At 46.9% G+C, this 21,986-nt stretch overlaps 1 protein-coding gene across 5 annotated transcripts in view; it reads left to right on the top strand.

The window, feature by feature from the left end:
- The window catches only part of LOC106609381 (liprin-alpha-2), a 206,351-nt gene that overhangs the window by 149,489 nt on the left and 34,876 nt on the right, over positions 1-21,986 (top strand). For 3 of the 5 annotated variants that reach the window (XM_082977752.1, XM_082977754.1, XM_045722132.2), the window contains exons 5-11: positions 2,391-2,465; positions 8,241-8,351; positions 11,049-11,282; positions 11,987-12,133; positions 20,034-20,168; positions 21,429-21,512; positions 21,933-21,986. The exon at positions 21,933-21,986 is cut by the window's right edge and continues 78 nt beyond it. In XM_082977752.1, the coding sequence (XP_082833878.1) occupies positions 2,391-2,465; positions 8,241-8,351; positions 11,049-11,282; positions 11,987-12,133; positions 20,034-20,168; positions 21,429-21,512; positions 21,933-21,986 (840 nt within the window). The remainder of the gene's footprint in view (positions 1-2,390; positions 2,466-8,240; positions 8,352-11,048; positions 11,283-11,986; positions 12,134-20,033; positions 20,169-21,428; positions 21,513-21,932) is intronic. The other 2 variants (XM_045722136.2, XM_082977753.1) reach the window with 1 other exon arrangement.

The raw sequence follows: 21,986 nt of genomic DNA, 5'->3' as shown, positions 1-21,986 counted from the left end.
TCCTAGTGGGCCACAGCCCCGGCCATGGAGCACCACGGAGCTCACCAGTAAATGCTCCGTCAGTAGCATGACAAATACCTCAACATGGTACATAGAGGAAGGCAGAGTAAGTCATACATTCACCCCCTTTGAGGAGAGGGGAGGAGGGAAGAAGAGGAGGAGGAGTAGGGATGGGGAGGAGGGAGGGAAAGCTGCGATAAAAGCAGATACCCCTGGACAGAAGCTCAGGCCTGGCTTCAAGGCCAAGACAAAGTGTTACTGTTAGGCTGAAGGCTGAGGGAGAGAGGGAAGAGCGGCTTGCTCTCTCGCGGGAACCCGGTATATCATGTCAACCCCAGGCTGAGGTGGGATGGTGGGTTGGTGGGGAGAGATAAATAGGCATATGTCACTGTTGTCTCCAACACTATCCATGCTATTTATCTGAGAGCTCAAAACCACACATCTACTGCCATTAACTGCTAGAGCAGAGCTCCATGGTAAGGTCCTACTGCCATTAACTGCTAGAGCAGAGATCCATGGTAAGGTCCTACTGTCATTAACTACTAGAGCAGAGCTCCATGGTAAGGTCCTACTGCCATTAACTACTAGAGCAGAGCTCCATGGTAAGGTCCTACTGCCATTAACTACTAGAGCAGAGCTCCATGGTAAGGTCCTACTGCCATTAACTACTAGAGCAGAGCTCCATGGTAAGGTCCTACTGCCATTAACTGCTAGAGCAGAGCTCCATGGTAAGGTCCTACTGCCATTAACTGCTAGAGCAGAGCTCCATGGTAAGGTCCTACTGCCATTAACTACTAGAGCAGAGCTCCACGGTAAAGTCCTACTGCCATTAACTACTAGAGCAGAGCTCCATGGTAGGTCCTACTGCCATTAACTACTAGAGCAGAGCTCCATGGTAAGGTCCTACTGCCATTAACTACTAGAGCAGAGCTCCATGGTAAGGTCCTACTGCCATTAACTACTAGAGCAGAGCTCCATGGTAAGGTCCTACTGCCATTAACTACTAGAGCAGAGCTCCATGGTAAAGTCCTACTGCCATTAACTACTAGAGCAGAGCTCCATGGTAAGGTCCTACTGCCATTAACTACTAGAGCAGAGCTCCATGGTAAGGTCCTACTGTCATTAACTACTAGAGCAGAGCTCCATGGTAAAGTCCTACTGCCATTAACTACTAGAGCAGAGCTCCATGGTAAAGTCCTACTGCCATTAACTACCAGAGCAGAGCTCCATGGTAAGGTCCTACTGCCATTAACTACTAGAGCAGAGCTCCATGGTAAGGTCCTACTGCCATTAACTACTAGAGCAGAGCTCCATGGTAAAGTCCTACTGCCATTAACTACTAGAGCAGAGCTCCATGGTAAGGTCCTACTGCCATTAACTACTAGAGCAGAGCTCCATGGTAAAGTCCTACTGCCATTAACTACTAGAGCAGAGCTCCATGGTAAGGTCCTACTGCCATTAACTACTAGAGCAGAGCTCCATGGTAAAGTCCTACTGCCATTAACTACTAGAGCAGAGCTCCATGGTAGGTCCTACTGCCATTAACTACTAGAGCAGAGCTCCATGGTAAGGTCCTACTGCCATTAACTACTAGAGCAGAGCTCCATGGTAAGGTCCTACTGCCATTAACTACTAGAGCAGAGCTCCATGGTAAAGTCCTACTGCCATTAACTACTAGAGCAGAGCTCCATGGTAAGGTCCTACTGCCATTAACTACTAGAGCAGAGCTCCATGGTAAGGTCCTACTGCCATTAACTACTAGAGCAGAGCTCCATGGTAAAGTCCTACTGCCATTAACTACTAGAGCAGAGCTCCATGGTAAGGTCCTACTGCCATTAACTACTAGAGCAGAGCTCCATGGTAAAGTCCTACTGCCATTAACTACTAGAGCAGAGCTCCATGGTAAGGTCCTACTGCCATTAACTACTAGAGCAGAGCTCCATGGTAGGTCCTACTGCCATTAACTACTAGAGCAGAGCTCCATGGTAAAGTCCTACTGCCATTAACTACTAGAGCAGAGCTCCATGGTAAGGTCCTACTGCCATTAACTACTAGAGCAGAGCTCCATGGTAAGGTCCTACTGCCATTAACTACTAGAGCAGAGCACCATGGTAAAGTCCTACTGCCATTAACTACTAGAGCAGAGCTCCATGGTAAAGTCCTACTGCCATTAACTGCTAGAGCAGAGCTCCATGGTAAAGTCCTACTGCCATTAACTACTAGAGCAGAGCACCATGGTAAAGTCCTACTGCCATTAACTACTAGAGCAGAGCTCCATGGTAAAGTCCTACTGCCATTAACTACTAGAGCAGAGCTCCATGGTGAGGTCCTACCAGAGGTTGTGTACAGTAACCCACTCATGGCGGGTTGTTGTGTTTTGTTTTCCTCAGGTGAGGGAGAGACTGCGGGTGTCGCTAGAGAGGGTCTCTGCATTGGAGGAGGAGCTAACATCAGCCAACCAGGAGGTGAGAAACGGGTCACAGAATCATTTCCACAGGCACTCTGACTGTTTTAGTCAACCTTCAAAGTAGTTTGATGTTGACAGTTCTACTTAGCAGGACTCCTATTCAGGTGGCAGTCATTCTGTCTTAAGATGGAGTGCGGTGTGTGATGGGGTGAAGTATGGCGTTGACAGATGAGAGCTGGCCCGTGGCGTTAACAGGGTGGCGTAACGCCTCTGCCCCCCATTCTCTCTCTGCCAGTCTCTGCCAGGGCAGATGGTCATGTTCCAGCTGAGAGGAGCCCTCAGACTGGCGCTCTACCGGAGCCAAATTAACCACTCTGCACTGCCAGAGGGAGGGGGGGGCGGGGGGGGGGGGGCGGAGAAAGAGGGGGAGAGGGAGAGAAAGAGAGAGATTTAAAATGCTGCTCTACCAGCCAAACAGTCCTTAGGAGGTGAGATGAAACCCTGGTGAAAGACTGATCTGCCCTGGCTATAGAAGACAAGTAAAGCTAGGGATGGAGTGAGGGGATGAGAGGAGTGAGATGGGGATATCTTTCACTTTGAGTTAGCTTCGTATTACCAGACTGATGACCGCTCCTGTATCCGTGTAGCAAATCATTTATGCAAGCTCACGAGATCAGGCAGGTTGTATGAGGCAGGTTGTAGGAGGCAGGTTGTATCAGGCAGGTTGTATGAGGCAGGTTGTATGAGGCAGGTTGTATCAGGCTGGTTGTATCAGGCTGGTTGTATCAGGCTGGTTGTATCAGGCTGGTTGTATCAGGCAGGTTGTATGAGGCAGGTTGTATCAGGCAGGTTGTATCAGGCAGGTTGTATCAGGCAGGTTGTATCAGGCTGGTTGTATCAGGCTGGTTGTATCAGGCTGGTTGTATGAGGCAGGTTGTATGAGGCCGGTTGTATCAGGCAGGTTGTATCAGGCAGGTTGAATCAGGCAGGTTGTATCAGGCAGGTTGTATGAGGCTGGTTGTATGAGGCTGGTTGTATCAGGCTGGTTGTATGAGGCAGGTTGTAGGTTGTATGAGGCAGGTTGTATGAGGAAGTTTGAGCCATAGACATGCAATGTAAAGTGCATCTCATTCGCTTAACCAAGTACAGTGTTACGCCTCAGCAGATATTTCACTGAGTCGAGACAGAGGTCTTTATTTGATTAAATAGTGTGACTATACTTCATTTGACTACAGTGGACACATGGTTAACTTTCTGCTGTGTCATGGTGAGACAGTCATCTGAGTGAGTGGGTGTTGAGGCCCGGTGATGGAGGCTGTGGTTAAATAAGCACTGCTGAATAGAAACGTCCACACTTCCACACGTCAGAGCCTCCGGGGAGGACGTTGGGTTCCAGTGGCTGCCTGCACCAGCTCCAGACTGTTAATTGATTTGGGATGGAGATCTGCCTCGAGTCGCTCTCCTCTGGGGCTCCTGTCTGCAGATAACACCACCTGCAATCCTGGAGCCTCCCATAGGGAGCTGCACTGCCTGATGACATAGATGACCTTCGACCTCTCAGTCTCAGGTGTTTAAGTGGTCCAGATTCGACCTCTCAGTCTCAGGTGTTTAAGTGGTCCAGATTTGATTTCTATTGTGCGTACTCTCTCAGAGCTGATTTATTTATGATGTTTCAATTTAGAGTTAAATAAATAGTGCAGTTGTTTTTAACACAGACCCGGCGCACATAAATGGAATGGGAGTAGATTCTGTAGAATGTGTCAGGAGGTTGATGAATTCCCCGCAAAACCTCTGGGGCCTCTGGGGCCTCTGGGCTTGGTCCCCCGCCAAGGGACCAATCCAACCTGCATAAGATCCTACAAAGGCTGCTGGGAGGAGAGAGAGCGACTGAAACTTCTGTTAGTCTATGTTATCCGGTCTCTCTTATTCATTTCCTGGTTGGAATTCTAGAGGGAATCCCCAAGGTGTCACCCACTCTATGCAGTGAAAAATGAACCGGTGCTATACGATTCAAGCCAACAGGTTTCCAGTGTTTGTGTGTTTGTGTGTGTGTGTGTGTGTGTGTGTGTGTGTGTGTGTGTGTGTGTGTGTGTGTGTGTGTGTGTGTGTGTGTGTGTGTGTGTGTGTGTGTGTGTGTGTGTGTGTGTGTGTGTGTGTGTGTGTGTGTGCCTGTCTGTGTGACTGATCTTAATTCAGAGGCATTGCCGCATATAGCAACCTGCTCCAGGCCCTCGGCTCCACCAAATCAATCTTATACACCAAGAGATTTCACGTCACCTTCCTGTCCAATCTCCTTTTGCTCCATCACACTAAAACAGACAATTACTTATTGGAGAGGTGGAGACGAAGGGAGTCAGGGAAGATGAAGGTATTGTGAGGGAGAGGAGTTTGAAAGATAGCGCCTTTCTGTTTAGCTGTGGCACTGTCTCCTGGTGTCTCCTGGTATCTCTGATGTCTCCTGGTGTCTCTGATGTCTCCTGATGTCTCCTGGTGTCTCTGATGTCTCCTGGTGTCTCTGATGTCTCCTGGTGTCTCCTGGTGTCTCTGATGTCTCCTGGTGTCTCTGATGTCTCCTGGTGTCTCCTGGTGTCTCCTGGTGTCTCTGGTGTTTCCTGGTGTCTCTGATGTCTCCTGGTGTCTCTGATGTCTCCTGGTGTCTCCTGGTGTCTCCTGGTGTCTCCTGGTGTCGCTGATGTCTCATGGTGTCTCCTGGTGTCTCTGGTGTCTCCTGGTGTCTCTGATGTCTCCTGGTGTCTCTGATGTCTCCTGGTGTCTCCTGGTGTCTCCTGGTGTCTCTGGTGTTTCCTGGTGTCTCTGATGTCTCCTGGTGTCTCTGATGTCTCCTGGTGTCTCCTGGTGTCTCCTGGTGTCTATGATGTCTCCTGGTGTCTCCTGGTGTCTCCTGGTGTCTCTGATGTCTCCTGGTGTCTCTGATGTCTCCTGGTGTCTCCTGGTGTCTCCTGGTGTCTCCTGGTGTCTCTGATGTCTCCTGGTGTCTCTGATGTCTCCTGGTGTCTCTGGTGTCTCCTGGTGTCTTCTATGTCTCCTGGTGTCTTCTGATGTCTCCTGGTGTCTCTGATGTCTCCTGGTGTCTCTGATGTCTCCTGGTGTCTCTGATGTCTCCTGGGCTTTGATGAGTTGAGATGAACTACTACTACATCAAAGGGAAAGATGGCCACTTTCAATTTGCTTCTGTAAACTTCTAATTTTTCTAATTTGAGAGCAACCACAGCCACAGCAGCAGGGCTCAGTCTATCATTTGTTATCCTGGGTGTCTGTCAGGAGGAGGTGTGTGTGTGTGTGCGTGTCCGTGTCCCCGAGCGCGAGCCTTATGCCGAGAGCCAACCATTTGATCTCTGTACCTGAAAAATGATAGACGCTCCCCAACGTGCCGGCCAAAACATAAGGAGGTGTAATTGCACCCCTCATTAAAAGAATGGAGAGAAAGAGAGAGAGAGGCAGCAATATGCAACAGCAAGCAAATCCACTGTCTGTGGATGAAATCTCAAACCCTGAGTTGGGATATTGTCGAGGCTTAATGTAAAGGGAATCCTCCATTGTAATTGTGGAATAATCCCTCCCTGCCCTTTGCCCTCTTAGAATGAAAATAATGTAATACTTGCATCTAGTGAGTGCCTCCATCTGTGCTGTAAAAAGTGGTGTTTTATAGTTGTATAGCTTTAAGGCTATTTCTGACCACAGTGGCAGAGACAGTTATGTGTCACATTTTCACATCAATCATTGTTTATTGATGGAGGTGTCATTGAATGCCTTGAACGCAGCTCAACTGGAGCGGTTGGTGAAACACTTGGCAACCGTATTGGATTCTCTCACTGTGTTGTTTAATTGTGATGTCACCGCCTCCTTCTGAGAAACGTAATTCTATGTCGGTCTCTCCGGGGTGCAGACACAGCCAAGTCATAGATCTGGGATTCCCACAAATGGGAAGTGTCCAACAAATATTCAGGCTTAACTTATTTATTGTAGACAGAGATGGCATTCCAATAACAGTAATACTGATATACCGTCTGGCTTTTACCGATCAGGACTGGAAGGCCCTATTGCAGCACTGCCTCAGTCTGCACAGTAGTATGATGTATTGTCATGTTTAGCAAAATACAGTATTATACAGTAGATTCATGACTGTCATAGGCTGCTACACTATCCTTCCTGGATTCTTCTCTCTCTCATTGCCGTCATAATATTGACGTCTCCAATGGGGGGAAAAAAGGTCGGTTTGTTTCCTAAATCCAGATGAAATCCTGAGATTAAAGCCTAAAAAGATCCTGTGATCAGTGGTAATAGCAGCGTGCTGTCATTTTAATCACACTACCATATCCTGTCTGTCTCTCACCAGGGTCTGTTCTTTATGGGAAATCTGGCAGTGTCTGTGCTCATGATTACATAATAATGTATAGTGAGCACGCTAATTCAAAGCACACAATATTTGACTGTGTACTGGATGACAGGCTACAGGTATTTATGACAATGACATGGTGCATCTCTCTACTGTAGTTGTCATACAGTAAAATCATGGCTTTTGTACAAATGTTTTCATACACAAAAATATGACAGTTATGCAAAAAAAAATATGGTTAGCACATGATAAAACAATGACGGTCGCCTCCTAGTTTCAAGGTCTGGGAGGTTTCTCTGGAACTGACTTGTGAAGGCAGATCCTACAGGCATTATGTAGTCTCCTGGTATTGCTGTCACTTGTCGTTAGTGATGGTGTAAAATGGCATTAGAAGTGAGGGGGCTCCATAAAGGAATTCATACCATGCTGTTTGTGCTGTCCAAGAATAGGTTGCAGTCCAACAATTTGGACAATTATAGCTGTGTCTCTACCCGGCTATTTCCCCCCCTTCCTCCCCCTCAGAAAGTCCTAATCAGCCGTCCCTGTCAGGGAAAAGCCTCAATATGCTTGTCATGTCACTGGTTTGTAGCCCCTGGCAACGTGATTAAGAGTGAACACCAGATTCTTCAGGTGAGAGAGAGAGAGAGAGGAGGGATTCGCTGAACAAGATAATCATAGTGATCACGTTAATACCTAGACTTAACATGACTTAGCTGGCAGCGTAATGTTCCAGAAATTCCTACACAGAATTATAACAGCAGGAAATAACCTGTTAGCGGTCATTGAGTAAATATTTAGGTTGTTTGTGTTCTGGAAAGTGAATGAGATCCTGACCCTTGACCTTAATACATTTGCACATCAGTTTTATTCCCCTCAGGCACTGACAGGACAGCCCCATGCCTGGCTGGAGCTGACAATTGTGTGTGTGTGTGCGTATCTGTGTCTGCGTGTGTGTGTGTGTGTGTGTGTGTGTGTGTGTGTGTGTGTGTGTGTGTGTGTGTGTGTGTGTGTGTGTGTGTGTGTGTGTGTGTGTGTGTGTGTGTGTGTGTGTGTGTGTGTGTGTGTGTGTGTGTGTGTGTGTGTGTGTGTGTGTGTGTGTGTGTGTGTGCGCACATGTGCATGTGCCTGCATGTGTGATTGACAGCTAGGCTGATCTCTTCTGTGTATTGTTATTCTAGACCTGTATATTAATCTCTGTCCTGTGTCCCTCTCTGTGTATTCCTATTCTAGACCTGTGTATTAATCTCTGTCCTGTGTCCCCTCTGTATATTGTTATTCTAGACCTGTGTATTAATCTCTGTTCTGTGTCCCTCTCTGTGTATTGTTATTCTAGACCTTTGTATTAATCTCTGTCCTGTGTCCCTCTCTGTGTATTGTTATTATAGACCTGTGTATTAATCTCTGTCCTGTGTCCCTCTCTGTGTATTATAATTCTAGACCTGTGTATTAATCTCTGTCCTGTGTCCCTCTCTGCAGATTGTGGCCTTACGGGAGCAGAATGCCCACATCCAGAGGAAGGTGGCATCAGGGGACGGGTCAGAGGACATACTGGAGGGCGCTGATGCCAGCCAGAAGGTACATAGCAAGGTGGGCGTCCATTGCGTTTACTGTCCTTCTTTTTTTTCCAGTCAATATCCACAGCTTTTTATTGTTGATTATTTATCTCATGTGTTACTATCATTACGTTCACAGGACTAACACTCAACATTTCAGTTTTCACATCAATGTAAACGTGTCGGATATACATACTTTTCAACCCCCATTTTCATTGTTTCAACACAGTTTTCCATTCATAGTCTGTGTTAGCAGTATCATCGTGGTATCAAGCATGTTATCATTTCACTAGCTCGATAGATACAGGCCTTCACTGTCAGCACAGTGTCTTTGAGCAGCCAGCTAGGCAGCGTGAAGGACAGCCACAATCAGGTGATGTGTACTGTCTATGACCCCACCAGATTCCGTTATACTGTAGCTCCCATACTTCTGAATACATCTGCATACAAATGGTCCGAGATCAAATGTCCCATAATGCATCCACACTTCCATGATTAGTCAGTCCAGAGTGAAACACAGTACCTTGAGCAGTCAAAGCGTAGAGAATTTCCCAATCCTCTCAGATATCAATACAGCACTTAAAATGCAGAAATCAACAGTGTCTTAGTCTCATAGAGGCTGCTACTGCAGAACAACAAACAGAGACATCAATGACAATTCAATTCTAGCTCTCGTCTCATGGTTTGGATGTGAGCTGAATCTCTGGGCTCGTGGATGAGCTGCACCTCGTGACGGGGACGCGTTGTCAGGAGTGTACGATTCAGTCGAGCCCGACTGGGCGACAGCTGTCTGTGGCCTGTCATTCTGCAGAGTAGGGGGGTGGGGATGAGGGTGGCTGGAAGGTTGAAACTCCCCGTCACACACACCCTCCTTGGGGTTAGTGAGAGGGGAGTCACTCACTGTCACCATGCTGAGGTTTGAAGGGGTAGTCATGGCAGCCTCGTTAAGGTTCCATCCAGAGGTAGTCATGGCAGCCTCGTTACAGTTCCATCCAGAGGTAGTGACACGGATGATCTGCAGGGCTCGTTTCTCACTGCTCCTGGGCAGAAGGGTGTTGGAGTAGAGTGAACACACAGGCTAATGCCATCGTCAGGCTGTCGTGACCCATGTGACAGGTGGAGGGCTGTGTGTGTTGTGTGTGTGCACGTGTTGCGCCTGAATTAACCAACAGGTCACATCATGACGCGGGGCATAGAGCTAGCTTTACCTGATGGGCCTGCTAATGCAGTCAGACAGCCATGGCCTTTCCCTTCACTCTCAGTATCAACCACTTTTCTGCACTTCTAACCATCAAGGCCTCAATATTATATAGTGATCGAATAGTAAAACCAAGAAGATTTAACCATAGAGGTAATCTTTTACAGTTAACAATTTCAAAAGATAACGATTAAACCTAAGTTAGGCTAGCTTTTACTGACATGCCCAAGCTATGGCTGTTGGGCTCCCCCACTGCAATTTAGCAGCGCTGTAAAGTTGCTGTGATATATAGACAGCTAGACGTATAAAACGGGTCTAATTTAGCAAAAGGAAACGGTGCACAGTAGCTTGTTCCCTACCAGATCAATCTGCCTCAATGGAGAAACAATGTTTAACTCCATGTCAATCTCTCCTAAAGGCATTGTTACGAGTGTCAAGTCCGCCTCGTCCCCAACTGAATAACTCCCCTGCAGGCTTTACGAGTATACTGTCAGACGCGCCGCAATTAAGTTTTTATTTCGAGAACCGGCTGTATAACTTGTTATCTCTGGGAAAAGTTCAAACCAGCCTGCACTAAATGCCTAGCTAAGATAAATCCCAAAGTTTGTCCATTATGAGAGTAGACTGTTGGGTTGGTATTAAAACCAGTGGGCTGATTTAATGGGGCCTGTTGCCTTACACAGTGAATCATTGATCACAGGCAGTAGGGAGAGAGGCCCAATTAGGGCTGTCTGGCCAGATGGATGGGTATGGATGGGCAGCTGGCCCTGATACATGAGGATGGGTAGAGGAGGGAGAGAGAGAGAGGGGGTAGGAGAAAGAGAGAAGGGAACGAGAGATGGGAGAGGAGAGACAGAGAGAGGGAGAGGAAAAGAAAAACATAACTCCCCCCCCCCCCCCCTCTCTCTCTCTCTCTCTCTCTCTCTCTCTCTCTCTGTGTGTGTCTTTCTCTCTCCCTCCCTCCCAGAGTCAAACCAAATCATATTCCTAATGCAAGTGCCAAACCAATCTCTCAATGCAGTCTGGAGTAATCTTTATAGTGCCTTCGTCACCCTGGCTGTGTGTCCATCTGAAATAAAACCAGAATAGGTTTTATTTCAACCTCCAGCTCCTAAATGAATTAGAGTGCTAACACTTTCTCTCTGGACTGGGAAATGCAGAGGTCTGAAGAGGGAGCTAGTCTGATTCAAGGCCTCTCAGCCTGTACTTCAGCACTCACTGCAGGAGGCTTGACTGGAAATTATGTTGTTTCAGCTCATCCATTTCAATTCAGCTAGCTAAAACAGTTTTGTGTCATGGGACCTAACTGACATAAAGCATGCTTGAGTTGGTAGAACAGCACTGTATAACAAGGTTAAGGTCAATTCCATTATTTCAAATAAATCAATTCACAAAAAAACAGAAATTGCTGAAAAGCTATTTTGAAAACCATTTAGGACTTTCGATTCTTCACTTAGCTCCTGATTTGACTGAATGGAAATGGACTTTATACAGTAAGAGTCTCTCTCATTCCCTCTCCCCCTGGTCCTCCAGCGCCTGTCCAACGGCTCCATGGAGTCGGCCCATGAGGCGGGCCAGGTGGTGGAGCTGCAGGACCTGCTGGAGAAGCAGAACTATGAGCTGGCCCAGATGAAGGAGCGCATGTCCTCCCTGTCGTCCCGTGTCTCCGAGGTGGAGCAGGAGCTGGACACCGCGCGCAAGGACCTCATCAAGACAGAGGAGATGAGTACCAAGTACCAGAGGGACATCAAAGAGGTGAGGAGAGAGGTACATTCAAATGAGATGCACCCACTCTCTAAGGAGGGACACTCACACACACAGTGTTAGTTGAGAGTTTTAGGGTTGTTCAGAACATACATTAACAAGCATGTGGGACATATGCATTCACTCCCTCAACCTCCTCTCTGATGACTTAGAGGAGTTTCTGCCTCAGACAATCTGGATGGTTCTTGGAAAAGTCATGTATCCAGGCTTCTTTCTACACATTGGTACTTAGAGATGGTCTCTACTCATCTGTCCTGTGCTATAGGCAGACCATTATAGTCACACAATCACTGCTCCCTCTTATCTGGAGGAGAATGTAATGTCTATCCAGTGATGTGAATCAGAATGTGGCCTGGCTCTTGGTCCACCTAGCTAGCGGCTAGCCCTGGTTGAGATTGCTATTGATTGCTAATGATGATGGCAGGCTGGGCTCAGGGAGTGAGATGCAGCTAGAACACTGATCTCAGATCCTTTATCAGCCCAGCCCTGTCTAAGTAATTACCACTGTCTGAGAACAGTGTTATATCATAACAACGCTGGAGGACATTTCCTCCCCCTCTATACACACACTCACTGAGACTCCATACAGGAAATTAACCGTAGGAGATTTAAGGAGATACTGTTTGTGCTGTTGAGAAGGAAATGTACTCAACTGTGTGTGTCTGTGCATTGTACATCTGTGTGTGTGCGTGTGTGTGTGACTACAGGCTATGTGTCAGAAGGAGGACATGGAAGAGAGGATCGTCACTCTGGAGAAGCGGTACCTCAGCGCCCAGAGAGAGTCCACCTCCCTGCACGACATCAGTGACAAACTGGAGAATGAGCTGGCCAATAAGGAAGCCTTCCTCAGACAGGTCACTTACCCTCTTCCACCAATCCTAACTTTAACCATTAGAGTAGTGGGGTAGCTGGGGGGAATACAAAACTGAACTAAGATCAGCATCTGTGGGATACTTACAACCTACAGCAGTGGTCCCCACTGACCCAATTTAAACCTTTGGTTTTAGGGTAACAACCCAGAAGGAATCATAAGTGTTCCCACCGTGGGTTCCACCCACCTAGAAAAACCATGCCCTTTAGTACACGTTATCGCTAAGGCAAAACTCAATTCCATCTGGCGTCTCTGGTTTAACAAAACTCAATTCCATCTGGTGTCTCTGGTTTAACAAAACTCAATTCCATCTGGCGTCTCTGGTTTAACAAAACTCAATTCCATCTGGCGTCTCTGGTTTAACAAAACTCAATTCCATCCGGCGTCTCTGGTTTAACAAAACTCAATTCCATCTGGCGTCTCTGGTTTAACAAAACTCAATTCCATCTGGCGTCTCTGGTTTAACAAAACTCAATTCCATCTGGCGTCTCTGGTTTAACAAAACTCAATTCCATCTGGCGTCTCTGGTTTAACAAAACTCAATTCCATCTGGCGCCTCTGGTTTAACAAAAATCAATTCCATCTGACGTCTCTGGTTTAACAAAACTCAATTCCATCTGGCGTCTCTGGTTTAACAAAACTCAATTCCATCTGGCGTCTGGTTTAAAGGAGATCTCCATGGGCTCAGGAGGCTGATCGTTCTCTACATTAAGGGAGTATCGTAGTTACAATAGCACACACATATTTGCTGAAATCCCCTGCGATCCGGAGAACAACACAACGTTTGTTGCCCAGTAGTGGATCAAGGATAACTCTCGTCTTTGATTAATATGAGTTTATAACATTCTGAAACGAGAGAGCATCTTGACATTGTGTTTAGCTCCAGCTGAGTCATTTGCGTATGGGTCAGGAATTTTATTGTAGTTACTTGAAGATGCTGTGTGGGTGGATGTGCATGGTTGCTGTGCCTGAGTTATTTGGTATTGTGAATAATGTTATGATTAAGGAGGGGGAGCAATCACAGATACAGCACCAACAGCTGAGCACAAGGCAGATGGATTTTCATACATTTGTATTGCTAAGCTATAGAGAACACACACACACACAGACACACAGACACACACACACACACACACACACACACACACACACACACACACACACACACACACACACACACATGAATCCGCATTGCTAGACAGAAAGTACTCCGTGCACATTTAAGCAATAAGGCCCGAGGAGGTGTGATATATGGCCAATAGACCAAGGGCTGTTCTTATGTACGTCGCAACGTAGAGTGCCTGAATACAGCCCTTAGCCGTGGTATATTGTCCATATACCACAAACCCCCGAGGAGCCTTATTGTTATTATAAACTGGTTATCAACGTTATTAGAGCAGTAAAACTAAACGTTTTGTCATACCCATGGTATATGGTCTGATATGTCAGCCAATCAACATTCAGGGCTCAAACCACCCAGTTTATAAAATGAAATAAACCATAAGCAATTTTCATGTGCAATTTTCTAAACTTACATTTCTAATCCAATGTTTGCCCTTGGTTTGTCTCTGGCATCGGTCCCTTGGTTCTTTCCAATGGCATCCTGGCCCATTCCCTTGCCACTAGGAAATTTGGGCTAAGTCTAACTCTGAACTTCAATCAGGGAGAGTTGAATGATATTCCATCCAACAGAATTCTCAGAGCATACCGAAATAAAGCCTCCCCCATGGACCCAGCACTCACATCACCCCACCACCCCTGCTGATCTGGTTTTTCGTGTTGCCATGCCAATGGCATAGCCCCAGGGCCTTGGCACTGACTGTTGGAGATGAACCACTCTGGAGAGACGAAAAGGGGAGACAGAAAGATTGAAGGAAGGATGGAGAGTGAGAGAGGATGCAGGGAATAGTTTTTTTTCCCCAAAGCTGGGTGCTGGGCCTGTATATACATACAGTAGTAGTAAACACACATTATAGCAGAGAGACACACACAGAGAGCCCTGGTCTGGCCCCTCCAGGCCCCCCATGGCCCCTAGCCCACTCATGTCTAATTACTGGGGATGGGCTGCCAAGGCCAATGCTATAGGGGGGACAGGAGCTTCTGTTGCTGGTGGAGACAGCTGCCAAATAGTTCCTGGAAATGGAACAGCCTGAAACTGAGCAGAGCCAGGAGGAAGATTGATTGGGACGTAGGGAAACAGAGGTTTTACTTTGTCTCTACTACTGTACCTTAAATGATGTATACTAGGAGGGTGCATCTTTTCCTTTCCAGACGATTCGATACGTATCTAGAGACAAGGGCTCCAATACAATATAGGAACGATACATTTAGTTTGAAACGATTCGGTGCACTTCGGTTTGAGTAGAGAACGAATCGATGCGATTTGATGCGATTAGATGCAGAAACATTTGTTGCATAAACACATTCATTTTCACATTCAATATCTGCTGCTGATGGAGCTCATGAGCTGGACCTCTCTGAGCTGAATCCGTCTAATCTGACGTGTGTGTGTGTGTCTTTGTAAATTATGTATGTCTATGGTGTATGTACTATGAAGGCACCTGAGCTAAGCCACCCCACAATCAGATTAGGGGTGGCAATGTTTTTTGTCCCCGCACTTTGGTTCTGAAATCACCATCACCCACTAATTAACTTGTCATTTTTGCAGATTAAGTGTTTGATCTAGTAATGTATCAATACGTATCGTTTACAAATTAGCTATGATATGGGCAATGAATATAGAGCACAATTTTGTAGATTATTTTCTCCTCTTGCTTCACCATGCAGTGAGCCTCGTTATGAAATTATAAACTTTTCCCTGTATATCAAAAAAACACACAAAAAAAGCATACACTAAATGTTTAAAACAGAACTACCAAAATTTTTGCTGTTGGTGAACCTGAACAATCAAAATCAAATCTATTGTAAAACCCGTTCAGCAGGTATAACCAGATGAGAGTTATGTCTCCAGTAGTTTAATTTTATTCCAGTAAAACACCATTTTCAACAGTGCATAGATAACAATAACCTAGCAAATGACAGAGGTTGTCATTCAATTAATAAAGCCTAATATCACGCAAGCTATTTTAGCGTTTGAATGCTGAAGGTGCCGCGTAGATGTGCAAGATCAGGAACAGGCGCCAACCTCGCCTTGGTCAGTTTGCGAAACTGGGAACGGTGCGCAGTTTGACTAGGATACTGTAAGGGCTGTCTGAAGAGAGAGTGGACCAAAACGCAGCGGAGTTAGTGTTCATCATATTTAATTATAAAATGGAACACTATACAAATACAAAATGAGAAACTGACAGCCAACAGTCCTGTCAGGTGAAACACTGAACAGAAACAGAAAACAATCCCCCACAAAACCCAAAGGAAAAACCTGCTCCTTATGTGTGACTCCCAATCAACAACAACGAACTTCAGCTGTGCCTGATTGGGAGTCACACACGGCCCAAAAGAAAGAAATACAAAAAACCTAGAAAAATAACATAGAACGCCCACCCAATGTAACACCCTGTTCTAACCAAAATAATGAACAAAAAAACCCTCTATATGGCCAGGGCGTTACAGTACCCCCCCCCCCCCCCCCCCCAAGGTGCGGACTCCGGCCGCAAAACCTGACACTGAAGGGGAGGGTCCGGGTGGGCCTTCTTACGGCGGCGGCTCAGGTGCGGGACGTGGCCTCTGCCCCACCCTTGGCGTCGCCCTCTTAGGTGGCGCACCTGGCCGCGCCGAAGGTCTGGTGGGCGACCCTTGTTGCACCCGGCTGGCGGACGACCCTGGCTGCGCCCGGCTGGCGGGCGGCGATGGCTGCGCCCAGCTGGCGGGCGACCCTTGCTGCGCCCGACTGGCGGATGACCCTGGCTGCGCCCGGCTGGCGGGCGGCGATGGCTGCGCCTGGCTGGCGGGCGGCGATGGCTGCGCCCGGCTGGCGGGCGGCGATGGCAGCTCCTGACAGGCGGGCCACTCTGGCAGCTCCTGACAAGAGGGCCACTCTGGCAGCTCCTGACAAGAGGGCCACTCTGGCAGCTCCTGACAAGCGGGCCACTCTGGCAGCTCCTGACAAGCGGGCCACTCTGGCAGCTCCTGACAAGCGGGCCACTCTGGCAGCTCCTGACAAGCGGGCCACTCTGGCAGCTCCTGACAAGCGGGCCACTCTGGAGGCCTAGTCCTGGGAGGAGGCACTGGAGGCCTGGACCTAGGAGGAGGCACAGGACGGACCAGGATGGGGAGACCCACTGGAGGCCTGGTCCGAGGAGGAGGCACAGGATAAACCGGGGTGTGTGGGAGCACTGGAGTTCTGGTACGGACGCTCGACATGCTTACTCCAGGCTGAATGCCCACTTTGGCCCGGCACGGGCGGAGAGCAGGCATTGGGTGAACTGGACCCTCCCAGCGCCCTGGAGACCCAGTGCGCAACGCCGGTGCAGGATAACCTGGACCAAGGAGGCGCACTGGAGACCAGACGCGCTGAGCTGGCACAACCCGTCCTGGCTCGATGCCTGCTCTCGCATGGCACTTGAGGGGGGCTGGCATGTAGCGCTCCGGGCTATCAACGCGTACTGGGGACACCATGCGCTTTACCGCATAACACGGTGCCTGACCAGTACTGCGCTGCCTCCTGTAAGCACGGGGAGTTGGCTCAGGTCTACCGCCTGACTCCGCCAATCTCCCCGTGTGCCCCCCCCAAAAAAATTGTTGGGGCTGCCTCCCGTGTCCGTTGCGCTCCCTCTCTTCGTACCAGCGCCTCTCAGCTCTCGCCGCCTCGATCTCCCACTGCGGGCGGCGATAATCCCCAGCCTGAGCCCATGGTCCTTTACCGTCCAGGATTTCCTCCCAAGTCCACGACTCCAGATAGCTTCTCTCCATTTCTTTCAACGTCCATGAGTCCCGATAGCTCTTCTCCTTCCTCCGCTGCTTGGTCCGTTTCTTGGTGGGGGATTCTGTAAGGGCTGTCTGAAGAGAGAGTGGACCAAAACGCTGCGGAGTTAGTGTTCATCATATTTAATTATAAAATGGAACACTATACAAATACAAAATGAGAAACTGACAGCCAACAGTCCTGTCAGGTGAAACACTGAACAGAAACAGAAAACAATCCCCCACAAAACCCAAAGGAAAAACCTGCTCCGTATGTGTGACTCCCAATCAACAACAACGAACTTCAGCTGTGCCTGATTGGGAGTCACACACGGCCCAAAACAAAGAAATACAAAAAACGTAGAAAAAGAACATAGAACGCCCACCCAATGTAACACCCTGGCCTAACCAAAATAAAGAACAAAAAACCCCTCTCTATGGCCAGGGCGTTACAGATACTGAAATTGCCCGGGGTTGTTCAGCATGCTAAATGACTTGTAGATCAATGACTGTCAACATAGTTACAGTTGATGTCGGAAGCTTACATACACCTTAGCCAAATACATTTAAACTCAGTTTTTCACAATTCCGTTTTAGGTCAGTTAGGATCACCACTTTATTTTAAGAATGTGAAATGTCAGAATAATAGTAGCGAGAATGATTTATTTCAGATTTGATTTCTTTCATCACATTCCCAGTGGGTCAGAAGTTTACATACACTTAGTTAGTATTTGTAATGGCTGTTGAAGGGAGTAGATCAAGGCGCAGCGTGGTTAGTGCTCAACATGAATTTATTTTATCTGAACACTGAAACAAAGAAACAGAAACCGACAGCCAAACAGTTCTGTCAGGTAAGAATTACTAAACAGAAATAAACCACCCACAAAACACAATGAGAAAACCCCTACATAAATATGGTCTCTAATCAGAGGCAATGAGATTCAGCTGCCTCCAATTAGAGACCAACCCCAAACTATTCCAACATAGAAAAGAAAAACTAGATATTTAAACATAGAAATGGAATAACATAGATCAACCCAAAAACCCAAAACAAACACCCCCTGCCACACCCTGACCAAACTATCATAACAAAATGACCCCTTACTGGTCAGGACGTGACAGTATTTGGTAGCATTGCCTTTAAATTGTTTAACTTGGGTCAAACGTTTTGGGTAGCCTTCCACAAGCTTCCCACAATAAGTTGTGTGAATTTTGGCCCATTCCTCCTGACAGAGCTGGTGTAATTGAGTCAGGTTTGTAGGCGTCCTTGCTCGCACACGCTTTTTCAGTTCTGCCCGCACATTTTCTATAGGATTGAGGTCAGGGCTTTGTGATGGCCACTCCAATACCTTGACTTTGTTGTCTTTAATCCATTTTGCCACAACTTTGGAAGTATGCTTGTGGTCATTGTCCATTTGGAAGACCCATTTGCAACCAAGCTTTAACTTCCTGACTGATATCTTGAGATGTTGCTTCAATATATCCACATAATTTTCCTCCCTCATGATGACATCTATTTTATGAAGTGCATCAGTCCCTGCTGCAGCAAAGCACCCCCATGATGCTGCCACCCCCGTGCTTCACGGTTGGGGTGGTGTTCTTCGGTTTGCAAGCCTCCCCCTTTTTCCTCCAAACATAACGATGGTAAGTATGGCCAAACAGTTCTATTTTTGTTTCATCAGACCAGAGGACATTTCTCCAAAAAGTACAATCTTTGTCCCCATGTGCAGTTGCAAACCATAGTCTGGCTTTTTTATGTCGGTTTTGGAGCAGTGGCTTCGTCCTTGCTGAGCGGCCTTTCAGGTTATGTCGATATAGGACTCGTTTCACTGTGGATATAGATACTTTTGTACTTGTTTCCTCCAGCATCTTCACAAGGTCCTTTGCTGTTGTTCTGGGATTGATTTGCACTTTTCGCACCAAAGTACATTAATCTCTAGAAGACAGAACGCGTCTCCTTCCTGAGCGGTATGACGGCTGCGTGGTCCCGTGGTGTTTATACTTGCGTACTATTGTTTGTACAGATGAACGTGGTACCTTCAGGCATTTGGAAATTGCTCCCAAGGATGAACCAGACTTGTGGAGGTCTACAATTCTTTTTCTGAGGTCTTGGCTAATTTCTTTTGATTTTCCCAAGATGTCAAGCAAAGAGGCACTGAGTTTGAAGGTTGGCCTCCAATTGACTCAAATTATGTAAATTAGCCTATCAGAAGCTTCTAAAGCCATGACATCATTTTCTGGAATTTTCCAAGCTGTTTAAAGGCACAGTCAACTTAGTGTATGTAAACGTCTGACCCACTGGAATTGTGACGCAGTGAATTATAAGTGAAATAATCTATCTGTAAACAATTGTTGGAAAAATGACTTGTGTCATGCACAATGTAGATGTCCTAACCGACTTGCCAAAACTATAGTTTGTTAACAAGAAATTTATGGAGTGGTTGAAAAACGAGTTTTAATGACTCCAACCTAAGTGTATGTAAACTTCCGACTTCAACTGTACATGCAGTTGTACACTGAAGGAGAGGACGCATCAGCTGTCGCTAAAGATGAGAGGTATTTTCAGAAGATAGAATGTAATATGAGCAAAACATTTTAATGAACCAGCGATTCATAACATTTGAATAGATTTTCTGACCGATCCATGCTGCATTTGGATCGGTTTAGGGTCCGCGCAACGATGCACTTGTATCTTAAACATTTGATTAGGGGACTGATGTGTATCGGTGTATCATTACATCCCTAACGTATACTCTATGTAGTAGAAGGTTGTCTGTGTTTCTGATATAGAATGACTTCAGTGTATACATACAGTATATATACTGTATTCTGTTCTATATGTATTTCATGTGACTTAGTCTGTCCAGAAATACTCAGAAAGCTCTCTTGAGATTGGCATTGAGTGGTACTCCATGTGTGATATGGGTCGAGGTCATAAGTCACAATGTTTCCCTCTGTGTGTGTGTGTTTCCCTGTGTGTATGTGTTTGTTTCCCTGTGCGTGCATGGTGTGTGTGTGGGCAGATGGAGGATAAGAACAGGCAGCTGCTGGAGCGTTTGGAGCTAGCAGAGCAGAAGCTGCAACAGACCATGAGAAAGGCTGAGACCCTGCCAGAGGTGGAGGCTGAACTGGCCCAGAGGATAGCAGCACTCACCAAGGTGAGAGGACACACACTTACACACACACACGGTCACTCACACATAAACACACTTGTATGCATGCAGACACAGACGCAGCACACGTTGCTCCCATCATTAAAGTAACTCCAGTGCTTCCAGATTTCTATGACATATGACCTAAAATGAAATACAATATGAGTGAAATAGTTTCCTTCCCAAAAATGTTTTAATTAACTATGTTAAAGAGCATATTTTCTGTGTTGGAATGTTATGGGCATACCGCAACAACTGAATGGTGTGGCCGTATACCGGTCATATAAAATATTCATGCAAGTAGACCGCTGATTGGCCAGCTCATCCTCCAGGAGGAAATAGCAAGCATTTTTGAAACAGTCTGTTTGAGATACAAGTTTGAGGTGGGGTTTTGTATGTGTTCTTTTCCAATTTATGCTTTGGCCACAAATACAAGGGATGAGGATGAGTAGGATGAGTCAACAAAATGATTTGGGTATGAGTTAACAGAATATGAACTTTTAAAAGTGAGATTTTCACTGGACAGTTACTTTAACCGCTCCATCATATTCTAGGAGAGGTGATTTCAAGACTGCTTATGTATAACTGATTATCATCATACATGTAGAATATTTCGGAGTGAGTCTTTTCAATGATGTGTTGTTTGTTATGTGTTAGTACTGTATGTGCAGGCTATGCATGCGATCACCTCTGACCCTGTGATATGTTCCTCTCCTCTCCTGCTGCCCCATAGTCTGACTCGAGCTCCGCCTCCTCTCCTGATGATTATCAGTTTGTTATGGAAGCTAAACTCCAAGACATGAACTCCATTCTTAGGAAGGTAGTCCCACAGGGTGCCACAGTACTGTCGCTAACTACTAGACTACATTAAAAAAAAATCCATGCTGGTTTTATTTCTTTCTGTTGTCACGAGTCATTGTACTGAGATTGCTTGTGGGGGATATTTGTTTTTCCTTGTGTAGGCAGGGTTGAAACTGTGGGGAAAGCTGCATGTCACTGGCTGGGCTCATTGCTAGTAGACTTAACTGCTGCAGCAACTGCTTGTGACCTGGCCCTTCTCTCACCCCTCTCTCTACCTGTGCTTTGGTGATCTATCTGTTCCATCTGAGACTGGAGGAGTAGAGGCTTTTGGCTCTGTCTTGTCTTGTTGCCCCTGCATTATGTGTCTGTGTTGCCGTCCATGGCTGCTAAACTGGCGGGTCACTGTGCCCCCTGCCCCCCTTTCTCTCTCCCCCCCCACCCCTGTCTGTGTGGTGGCCCCTGCAGGCGGAGGAGCGCCACGGCAGCATCGAGGAACGCATGAGGCACCTGGAGGGCCAGCTGGAGGAGAAGCACCAGGAGCTGCTCAGAGTGAGTCACCCCCAGGGGACTATACTAACATGCTAGGCTAGGTTATGCTACATGATGCTACATGCCACCTGTGTGCTGACAATGGGCAGCCTAGCGTGCTAGCTGCCATAAGGCTAGTGTGCTAGGGTAGGTTATGCTATATGATGCTACATTCCACCTATTTGCTGACCATGGGCAGCCTAGCATGCTAGCTGCCATAAGGCTAGTATGCTAGATTAAGCTACATGCTGCTCATCACAGACTGGCTTCATTGCACCTGCTCCTCATAGAAGTTTAAGAGAATGACTTTGCACTATCCAGGTGACTTGTTTCAGTATTTTACAACATTAGAGTGGTTAGAAAATGTACTCGTGTGGTAAGACATACTGTCAAGCTTCTGCTTTTGAAAGTCACACACTTTGTATTTTTTGTCCCCCTCAGGCTCGGCAGAGAGAAAAGATGAACGAGGAACACAACAAGCGCCTGTCGGACACG

The sequence above is a fragment of the Salmo salar genome, chromosome 07, assembly GCF_965601325.2.
Source record: "Salmo salar chromosome 07, fSalSal1, whole genome shotgun sequence".
Taxonomy (NCBI): Eukaryota; Metazoa; Chordata; class Actinopteri; order Salmoniformes; family Salmonidae; genus Salmo; species Salmo salar.
The sequence above is the reverse complement of the archived record's forward strand: the minus strand, read 5'-3'. Positions and strand labels throughout refer to the sequence as shown.